Here is an 11,676-nt window from a genome sequence, read left to right as displayed (position 1 = left end):
TTTAGGACTACAAGCTGGCGAAATCAATATGTAACATAGACTGATGTCAAATATTTGTATAACTAACGTTAACCCAAAACAGACCAGAAGTCTGTCGTTTCCAATGGGAGCAAATAAATCATAGCGGGCAGAACGAGCAAGGAGGCGGGCAGAGCCAAGCACGAGCTAGTGAGATCATATTGGCGCGTTCTAGCCTTTATTTGCATATTTCCGTTTGGAACGCTACTCTGTTAAATGCGCGTGTGCAATAACTCAATTCGCCCTTGCACAATTCGTCCAAAAACATTATGTTACGTTGGCAAAGGGTAACGTCTACACAACGCAGTCCACTCTGTTTGTTTTAGATTCTAGTTTTGGAAACAGAAAATTAGATTGAGATCAAATGTTTCATCAGTGATACATTTGGCAGAATATCGGCCAAAATCCACATCGTTCCATCTTCTCCACTGCCGGTCACTGGGTTTCCCCTCATCACAAGTTTGGTAGTGAGTGGAAACGCCAACCGGATGTTTCACATGTATACATTCAGTAAAATATCTGGCTAATTGTTCTGTATGTGCTGATATGTACCCCTATCAAATTTCCTGGGATCACTTCTTCAGCTGTGATGAAAAACCACTAGAGGGCGAGCCTGCACTTATATTAATGAGATACTGCGAGAGCTACACCCTATGGATACACCCAGCACAGGTCTTAAAATGTCACTTATTGTTGACTGAAATAATAATGATACATTTTATTTGCACAGCTTAATAGAGTGGTTTCCATCTCAAACTACATTGTAAAACCTCAATGGTGTTTACCGTTCTTACGTGACAGGGCAAGCTGTTCCATAAATATAGAACACTTGTTATTGTCAATGAATGTTATGTTGTTTTTTACACATATCAGATACAGCAGATTGTAAATGTATAGACATCTGTATACAAAGGGGGTCTAGTAGTCAGGGGTTAACTGAAAAAGGCGGGGTTTAAACGCAACTATCCCCTAGGAAGTAATTTTCCTAGTGTGTAGAGACGAAATTTTAAATGGGTTAGAAGAAACTTGATGGATAGAGCTAAACTGGTTTGGTGAAGAAAGCTATGCTATATTCTTTAATACAAACATATCTGAAAGAAAACGGCGTTGTAGGCAGCAAGAACCGTATGTTACAACGCACGTGGACTCGTATATCAGTTGTAATGTAACCAGTTAGTAAGCTACCTTCACAGTCTCGTGCTTGATCGAACGATGTTAAATCTTCGCGATTATCCTGGCTTGTGATAAATGGTTGGATTGAATAGTGCAACTGGGGACCAACGATGACCTCTCTTGATGAGATATAGCAACATAAGAACTACAACTGGACTGTTGAATTTGCTACTATTTATCCTACTCGTAGCCATATCTTTGGATGCTGCTGCCAGCTAGCTAACTTAATTTCTTGCAACTAATGAATAGCTAAACGCCTAAAATGCCACTGCAAATAGGTGACTTGGTCGACATGCCGGTAGCTAATCACGTGGTTACTTATATGTACACGGGGGTACAACCATAGCTTTAATATGAATGACCAGGTTTCCATATGATTGAGAAGCAGCTATAGTTAACTAGCTACTCCCACACTGCAATTTGGTCTCGCACTGGCGGCCTCCGAGTTACAGTTCACGCAGTCTAGCTAGCTGAATTTCTACTACTTGTCAAGAATAGGAGGCGGTGGCAGCTGTGGTGTACATTTCTGCGTTCTTTATAGAGATCACTGCCAGGGTGAAATTCTGCAGTTCATGTTTCGACAAGAAGTCAGTGTACTATATTTTATTTCTGTCTTGTTCTTACCTTTTCCAAAACGAGAAGAGGAATATGTCTAGATATAACATTTACAGTCTTTTAGACTGGTTGTATGGCGGCGTGGACCCAAAGTTTGAAGGCAACGGGGGCCCAGAATGTGCCGCCTTTCTTGCACCCCAACAACGTATTGGCGAGAGTTTTGTCATGGTTCTGATTTCCATCGTGGAAGTTGTCGTCGCACTGAGGAAAATCAACATTTCTAAAGAACTCAAAGAGATAGCGAAAGATGGTCCAAGCATAAAAGAGGACAGTTTGGGCAAGAACCTGTTGCTGGTTGCTTTGTGTATGACGTTTGGAGTTGAGGTTGGATTCAAATTCGCCAAAAAGACAGTGATATACCTACTGAATCCTTGTCATGTTGTGACCATGTTGCAGGTAAGATTGCTACAAGGCTGGGAATACTAGCAACAACCACTTTTTGCAAACATACATGGTGTTATTCACACAGGATTTAAACGTACTTTTAAAGGGGCAATCTGCTGTTGCATGTATACATTTTGTATTTATACATGAATGATATGTACCCATTTGATTCTTGAAGAATGTAACTTCTAAATGACTCGAGCTAAGTATAAATGTTGTAACCCATCAGAAGCAAAACTTGACCCATGTTTTTCTCCAATGTTTGTAAACAACCACTAAAGTCTCCAAACATGGTTAAAACTATAGTTTTGATATCATGGATGGTCAGTCCTTCATCCATAGCGCTGTCTTTAAATTTGAGTGGTTACATTTCTCCAGCCCCATCCCTCAGTTTTTTACGGAAACGGGGGCTTGGCTATGGTTTCAACTGCTGATTGCCCGTTAAAGTTACTTTTGTCTTTTGGGGACTCCTATCTCAAATTTTAAGTGTGAACTTGAGATGGGCCTACTAATTGTTTTAGTGTTGAATGTGCATTGAGCATTTCTGTGTAGAGTAGACCTACTCAATGTACACTGAACAAAAATATAAGCACAACATGTAAAGTGTTGGTTGCATGTTTTATGAGCTGAATTTAAAAATCCTAGACATTTTAGATACATACACAACAAGCTTATTTCGGTCAAATGTTGTGCACAAATTTGTTTTCATCCCTGTTAGTGTCTTTCTCCTTTGCCAAGATAATCCATCCACTTGACAGGTGTGGAATATCAAGATTCTGATTAAATACCATGATTATTACACAGGTGCATCTTGTGCTGGGGAAATAACAGGCAACTCTAAAATGTGCAATATTGTCACACAACACAATGCCACAGATGTCTCAAGTTTTGAGGGAGCGTGCAATTTGCATGCTGACAGCAGGATTTCCACCAGAGCTGTTGCCAGATAATTGAATGTTCATTACTCTACCATAAGCAACCTCCAACGTCATTTAGAGAATTTGGCAGTACATCAAACTCGCCTCGCAACCACAGACCACATGTATGGCGTTGTCTGGGCGAGCGGCTTGCTGATGTGAGTGCCTCATGTTGGGGTTATGGCATGGGTATTTACTCTGTTCTATCTGACTGCGCAATCCACTGTCTCATCAGCCCAACCAGGCAATTTATACACTTGATCTCTACTATAAAAAGCATCCAGACATGATCTCATATTTCTTTTAGACTAACATTTTGTTTTCAATAGTGGAGATTTGTGTAATCCTTAGTTGGTCTCTGACATTTGGAACATTGTTTCAATATTCAAATTTGATCTCCAGCTGTCCCATAGTAATGAATGAGTCGGGACCAGACAGGCAGGCAGTGTTTCTCAGTCATTCGAAATCATGAATGAATCAGCTGGCACCAATTTATGGATATATACAATGAAATGTCATTTTAAAAAACGGTGAAACGAAATGAGGTGCAACTACTGTAGTTTAGTCTTTCCAGCTTCAGTTTGAAATGATTGTCTTAGCTGTGTTGTTGGCTAGCTCCTCTGATCAAGTGTCCTGACGAATGAGCACATTTTCTATGCTAGGTGAAATCACGCTTCATTAGCTCATTGTTATGGTTGTATCCAAATAAATGTCACTAGAAAACAGCTTTTGCAAATGCAGCTACTTCGTTGTTTTTTTGCCTTCACTTTTTGATGTGACTGTAAGTTAGCCGTAGTTGGCTAGCTAGCAAGCACGGGATAAGAACATTGCCAGCCAGTATGGCAATGGAACATTTAGAACGAACGACTGGTTTGCGTCCATAGATACAGAACAAAAAGACTGAACGACTGGGTTGCGTCTCTGGCAACCGGACCAATAGAATGAACGACCAGCCGGCTTGGGTAGAAACCCTAGATTTGTGTCGGGACTATATCTTGTGGAAGGATGAAATAGTATGACTAAATTTAAGTAACGTTTTTAATGGAAATATGTCAAACATTATTTTAACATGTTAGGAACCGGTTGTACACAAATGATAATGCCGCAGAAGCCGGGCCGTGCCAATATATCCTCCAAACACCGGCTTCTCGGGCATTATCACTTAAGTAAGCATGTTATCTGCCTCTCTGTAAAACTGTTCTGCATAGGTTTACCATCGTGTCCAAAATGTTAACTTTCTACATTGTGTTTTTACTCTACATCTTATTGTGCACTGATTTCAGGAACATCTTTCATGTGGCTATGGAAATACCTATGTAGTTTACAACGGAATCCGCCTTTACTTGCAGTGGCATCCAGAAAGATTGTATCACTTATGAATGCATTAGTGATGGGGGAAATTGAAGTCAAAGTAATGTATTTTAATAGGATGAAACATTCCTTAACCAGTGAAAGCTGCATGCACAATCTGACATGTGAAACCAATTCACTAGCCTCTCCCTGTTCCTTGAGTTATCATGTTGTAGCTTCAATTAAGGGAGTCCTGATGGCGAGGAGGGGACTAGATAGAAACACATGGTGAAGGAAAGGAGAAGAAACGCTGACAGGTAGGGGGAATGTATCTTGACTAGCTGCCCACCTAGTACACAATGAGGGGTTTGTTGTTCAGTCAGCCTCAGTCTGAACATGAGGTGTGGGCTGTGAGTGTGTCTACTGAGCTGACATTTGGAGAGCACTCAACACAGGGGGTGTTGAGGAGGTAGGGGCTCATCTGTTGTAATGTTGTGCATGAGTATCCCCCTCTTCCCAAAGTGGTGTGCTGCGGTGCACTGTAATTGTCTGATCTTATCCCACTCAATTTAACTGAGCGGATCATGTTGAATCATCTAAAGGGCAATGTCATCAGTTTCAGATCATTGATCAGAAAAGGGGCATGTTATGATTACAATATTGCAGTCACCAAGAAAGTATGTTTTATTTGGCTCTGAAACCCAAGGCTATCCAACATGTCAACGGAAAGACTGGTTAGAACTTGTTACTTGGGCTGACACCATTTAGTCCACTGGTTGATTAGTTTGGTCCATAAGCTGTTAATTGACCAAGATTTCTTTAGTCGAGCAGCAGCAAAAAATGTAAAGAAATCATGGTGTACAAGACACCTGTCTGATTCGTGCCTGTGAGTGGACTGATCCATTGTGGAGGCTGTTGGGGTGACACAGTCCATCAGTCTAAGACGTGCTACTGAAATTGTATATGGTTATTGTATTTATATTATATATGGTTAGAATGACATTTTATAGCATCCGCTTTCTCCCGCATTTGGATAATGGTCTATGTCTGCGGTTCTGAAACGCATATGTGCTTGTTGAATTGGTGACCTTTTCCTAGACCATGTTGCTATGTGCATAATAGCCAAGTTAACCAGCATATTGGTGTTGAGAACAGTGCAGCGGGGGCAGCAGCAGAGTTGGGGGAACGAGAAAACAGTCCTTGCCTTAATTGTCTAAGAAAAGTGAGGAGAGGAAACCTCAACTAAACTAGGACTGTAATCAATAGCTTAACTGTTGAATGTGCCTGGCTTTAGAAATTATCCATATACAGTATCAGTCAAGTTTGGACACACTTACTCATTCCAGGGTTTTTCTTTATTTTTACTATTTTCTACAATAAAGAATAATATTGAAGACATCAAAAGTATGAAATAACAACATATGGTATCATGTAGTAACCAAAAAAAGTGTTAAACAAATCAAAATACATTTTTAGATTTTTCAAAGTAGCCACCTTTTGCCTTGACAGCTTTGCACACTATTGGCATTCCCTCAAACAGCTTCATGATGTAGTCACCTGGAATGCATTTCAATTAACAGGTGTGCCTTAAGTTCATTTGTGGAATTTCTTTCCTCTGTAATGTGTCATCGCTTGATTGTTTATGCGTCTGTACTTGAATAAACTTTCAAAGTTTTGTACAATTTTAAGAATTATGGAGGCCACTGTGTTCTTGGGGACCTTAAAAGCTGCCTAATTTTTTTGTACCCTTCCCCAGATCTGTGCCTTGACACAATCATGTCTCGGAGCTCTACGGACAATTCCTTCGACCTCATTGCTTGGTTTATGCTCTGACATGCACTGTCAACTGTGGGACCTTTTATATAGACAGGTGTGTGCCTTTCCAAATCATGTCCAATCAATTGAATTCCAATCAAGTTTGCAAACATCTCAAGGATAATCAATGGAAACAGAATGCACCTGAGCTCAATTTCCACTTTTGTTTTTCTTCATAAATTTGCAAACATTTCTAAAAACCTGTTTTCACTTTGTCATTATAGGGTATTGTGTGTTGATTGAATGAGTATTTTTATTTTTTTCTTAAATCCATTTTAGAATAAGGCTGTAACAGAATGTGGAAAAAGTCGAGGGGTCTGAATACTGCACTAATATATATTACACAGTTGAAGTCAGAAGTTTACATACACTTAGGTTGGAGTCATTAAAACTCATTTTTCAACCACTCCACAAATTTCTTGTCCTAACCGACTTGCCAAAACTATAGTTTGTTAACATCTACTTTGTGCATGACACCAGTAATTTTTCCAGCAATTGTTCACAGACAACTTATTTAACTTATAATTCACTGTATCACAATTCCAGTGGGTCAGAAGTTTACATACACTAACTTGACTGTGCCTTTAAACAGCTTGGAAAATTCCAGAAAATGATGTCATGGCCTTAGAAGCTTCTGATGTGCTAATTTGAGGTGTACCTGTGGATTTATTTAAAGGCCTACCTTTAAACTCTGCCTCCGCTTGACATCATGGGAAAATCAAAAGAAATCAGACAAGACCTCAGAAAAAAATGTAGACCTCCACAAGTCTGGTTCATCCTTGGGAACAATTTCCAAAAGCCTGAAGGTACCACATTCTGTACAAACAATAGTACACAAGTATAAACACCATGGGAACAAGTTGCCGTCATACTGCTCAGGAAGGAGACTTGTTCTGTCTCCTAGAGATGACCGTACTTTGGTGCGAAAAGTGCAAATCAATCCCAGAACAACAGCAAAGGACCTTGTGAAGATGCTGTAGGAAATGGGTACAAAGGTATCTATATCCACAGCAAAACGAGTCCTATATCGACATAACCTGAGAGGCGATCAGCAAGAAAGAAGCCACTGCTCCAAAACCGCCATTAAAAAGCCAGACTACGGTTTGCAACTGCACATGGTGACAAAGATCATACTATTTGGAGAAATGTCCTCTGGTCTGATGAAATAAAAATAGAACTGTTTAGCCATTGTGACCATCGTTATGTTTGGATGAATAAGGGGGACGCTTGCAAGCTGAAGAACACCATCCCAACCGTGAAGCACGGGGGTGGCAACATCATGTTGTGGGGGTGCTTTCTGCAGGAGGGACTGGTGCACTTCACAAAATAGATGGCATGAGGAAGGGAAATTATGTGGATATATTGAAGCGACATCAGTCAGAAAGTTAAAGTTTGGTCGCAAATGGGTCTTCCAAATGGACAATGACCCCAAGCATACTTCCAAAGTTGTGGCAAAATGGCTTAAGGACTTAAGCCCTGACCTCAACCCCATAGAACATTTGTGGGCAGAACTGAAAAAGCGTGTGCAAGCAAGGAGACCTACAAACCTGACTTGGTTACACCAGCTCTGTCAGGAAGAATGGGCCACAATTCACCCAACTTATTGTGGGATGCTTGTGGAAGACTACCAGAATCATTTGACCCAAGTTAAACAATTGAAAGGTAATGCTACCAAATAAAATTTGATTTGATTTACTAATTGAGTGTATGTTAACTTCTGACCCACAGAGAATGTGATGAAATAAATAAAAGCTGAAATAATAATTCTCTTTACTATTCTGACATTTCACATTCTTAGGATCACCACTTTATTTTATCTGTCCTAAGATAGGACATTTTTGCTAGGATTAAATGTCAGGAATTGTGAAACTGAATTTAAATGTATTTGTGCTAATGTGTATGTAATGTTATGTATGTATGTATGCATGCATGTCAAGACATTGAACTGTTTCCCCGTAAACCACGTTCCCCGTCTTGCTTTAGCAGTATGCTTAGGGTCATTGTTCTGCTAGAAGGTGTCCCAGTCTCAAATCTCTGCAAGACTGAAACAGTTTCCCCTCAAGAATTTCCCTGTATTTAGAGCCATCCATCATTCCTTCAATTCTGACCAGTTTCCCAGTCCCTGCTGATGGAAAAACATCCCCACAGCATGATGCTGCCATGCTGGACACTCTTCCGTAAAGCCCAGCTCTGTGGAGTGTATGGCTTAAAGTGGCCCATAGTCCTATGGACATACACTCCAATCTCCGCTGTGGAGCTTTGCAGCTCCTTCAGGGTTATCTTTGTTGCCTCTGGTTGATGCCCTCCTTGCCTGGTGGTGCCATATTCTTCCATTTTTTAAAATAATGGATTTAATGGTGCTTCGTGGGATGTTCAAAGTTTCAGATTTTTTAAATAACCCAACCCTGATCTGTACTTCTCCATAACTTTGTCCCTGACCTGTTTGGAGAGCTCCCTGGTCTTCATAGTGCCGCTTGCTTGGTGGTGCCCCTTGCTTAGTGGTGTTGCAGACTCTGGGGCCTTTCAGAACAGGTGTGTGTATATACAGTGGGGCAAAAAAAGTATTTACTCAGCCACCAATTGTGCAAGTTCTCCCACTTAAAAAGACGAGAGGCCTGTAATTTTCATCATAGGTACACTTCAACTATGACAGACAAAATGAGAAAAAAAAATCCAGAAAATCACATTGTAGGATTTTTTAATGAATTTATTTGCAAAATATGGTGGAAAATAAGTGGGGGTGAATACTTTTGCAAGGCACTGTACCTCCAGTGTTACATTTTTTAAATAAGCATTTACATCAAGCAAAGTGAGTGCAGTCTAATCTTTTAAATTTGTACAATTCTGCTTGTATCAATGACCAACAGGCATATCTATGCAATCAGTCACTCTGATGACTGATTATGAAGCACCTTTTCACAGGCTGCCAGCTGTTTGACTGTTTATCTGACTTGTTTGCACTAGACCAATATTTGTCTGGTAAATAAGGAGTAGTCGTAGTTCTGCCCGCCTCCTAGAGACTACTGGGAGATGCCTTTCACTGCCAATTCCACTTACCGTTTACTATTCTGGAAACTCTTTGTATCCTGGTGAATGTTAACCAGGGGTTTAGAGTTACAGGTCTGCGCTGTGGCCCCTCATTAGCATATGTCTCGTGTCTGGTCAGTCTGTGGACAAAGATAAGCTGCTGTGACTTATTGTGGAGTGAGTTGGAGGTTTTGCGTGGAAAGGAACAGTGGATTCTTTTGCTATAGAACAGTGGGTCCCACTTTGGGACCCAAATTTCACCAGGTTGTCAGTTGAGCAAATATTCGCATCCAGATTTATTTTTATGCCAAAATACAAGCTGGAAAACTATTTTTAATTCTATATTGATAGTAAGTGTAGCAATTATTTGACAAGGGAGAAACAGATCACAAAATCAACCAAATCCGCTAAAAAGCTCTGCTAACAGCTCTATATTAAAAATACTGTGATAGAATTTAAATCGGAACAATTTTTCTTCAATTTTTTTTTTAGGTTCTTTATAATTTCTACACTTCCTGGTTTTAGTTGTTTCAGTTCAGTCAGGAGTATTTCCCCCCCCGGCTATTATTTTCATTTTTTTCCTCCAACACCCACGACCTATTCAAAGTCTCCTGCGGGGTCGAGACCCACGAGTTGAGAATCTCTGCTATATAATATGCAACAACGACAACTAGGCTTGGCTGGTATACCAGAGTATTTTGGTAAAAGCCACAATGGTTTTCCAATACCATTGAAACTATTTATTTTAAGTTTAATATATTTGAATTCGGGATGCACAATATATCGGTGAACATATCGGAATCTGCCGACATTAGCTAAAAATGACAACATCCGTATCGGCCCGGTGTCTAGTTTAAAACCAATGTGCAAAACCGATATCAAAGCTGATGTGCATACCTTTTATAACATAGGTACATGACATAATGACACCACGTAAAATGTTGCACTACACATGCAACACAGCATTCCTAACCTAGCCCACAATGCTGCCTGGATCGAGCAGTCAACAAGTCGAGCAGTCATTTGAAAGAGTAAGTAAGAAAATTTCAGTGAGACAACTCAAAGGCAAAATCCATTCACGCCAAGATAATGGTATTCATTGACCTTGGCTATCAACTGTTCTCTGTCGTGGGTGACGTTGGCTTTCGCTTACTGGTCGAGCACCGGTACACATTTTGCTCTACCAGAGTTACACAGTAATAGCTATTAGCTTCATGACATACCATGGAACACTGTTTGGGTCTGCGTGTCAAAGAAGATACACGTCAAATAACACTATTTGACGAGTCCTAACACTTTTTGACGCACTAAATAAGCTTTTAATTTGACATGTAAAATAACACAGTTCAATTATAGAATGTTGTGTGTTCTGAATTTGCACGTGCAAGCCAAGCGCCACCACTACTATCAGTAGCACTGTCATAGCTGTACAAAAAGTCTGCAAACAAGCACACACCGGCCACGAACTATGTGTTTACAATACCGCGTTGGTAATAAAGCATTATTTATTTGACCGCAACTTCTGGGGTAGCTAGCTTTAGCTTGGTACCTAGATAACACCAATACAACCAGCCTGAAAACAATGGCCAGTAGGAACTGCAGTCATTTTCATTATTCTTACACACAAGGATTCCTAAATCATTGCAAAGTATTGTTGTTTGCCTATTGAAATTGAACTTCAGTTCATGAAAATAAATGGCTAGCCAGCTACTTAACCCTGTTGCCCAAAGCTAACGTTATAAGCAGCCAGCTAGCTTCATCTAGCTAGTGAGGCTCGACCGGACCGGGTTGTGTTGTGAAGCTAGCCACAATAAAGATTAGGCACAACAGTGGAGTTTGTGGTTTGCCCTCAAAATAAAATGACCTCTTTGAAAGTGATGCAGAAGGTTACAATTGGTGGAATCATAAAATATTTAGACTAGATAATGTTTAAAAAAGGTTGGAATGTGAAGCAATGAAATGGGGTATCAGTCTACTCTGTGACACCCACAGAACACAACTATGAAGACTTTACACAAATATTGAAGTTTTAGCTTGTCGTGGGACTGTGACTGTGAAATCACCTCCCCAGTCAGCCTATTGTGTGTATTGACATTCATATTGCACTGTACAGCTTTACCTAAGGATTGGGGATCAATCAAATGGGGGTATCTGTCTACTCAATACCCAAGATATATTTTTTCCCAATGTCCTCAAGAGACTCCAAAACATCCACACAGTATTGTTTTTCTGCGGGAAAAGTGTTCAATACACACAGGTTGACAATAAATGTGGCTCAATTCAGTTGTTTCAGAGTCCCGCAATAAGAGCTACGACGCTAATGTTCTCTGGGTGTCACTGAGTAGACTGATACCCCATGTCATTGATCCCCATCCATAGGTAAGGCTGTACAGTGAAATAAGTATGCCCCAAATGCAATTCTAAAGTATTATACATC

At 40.2% G+C, this 11,676-nt stretch overlaps 1 protein-coding gene across 3 annotated transcripts in view; it reads left to right on the top strand.

Moving 5' to 3' along the window:
- The first annotated feature begins 976 nt into the window (after positions 1-976).
- Positions 977-11,676, top strand: part of LOC112231353 (transmembrane protein 164) — a 37,580-nt gene continuing 26,880 nt past the window's right edge. The window contains exons 1-2 of one of the 3 annotated variants that reach the window (XM_024398074.2): positions 977-2,202; positions 6,154-6,267. In XM_024398074.2, coding sequence (XP_024253842.1) covers positions 1,840-2,202; positions 6,154-6,267 — 477 coding nt within the window. In that variant the 5' untranslated portion in view covers positions 977-1,839. The remainder of the gene's footprint in view (positions 2,203-6,153; positions 6,268-11,676) is intronic. The other 2 variants (XM_024398072.2, XM_024398073.2) reach the window with 2 other exon arrangements.

Source organism: Oncorhynchus tshawytscha, linkage group LG33 (assembly GCF_018296145.1).
Source record: "Oncorhynchus tshawytscha isolate Ot180627B linkage group LG33, Otsh_v2.0, whole genome shotgun sequence".
NCBI lineage: Eukaryota > Metazoa > Chordata > Actinopteri > Salmoniformes > Salmonidae > Oncorhynchus > Oncorhynchus tshawytscha.
The sequence above is the reverse complement of the archived record's forward strand: the minus strand, read 5'-3'. Positions and strand labels throughout refer to the sequence as shown.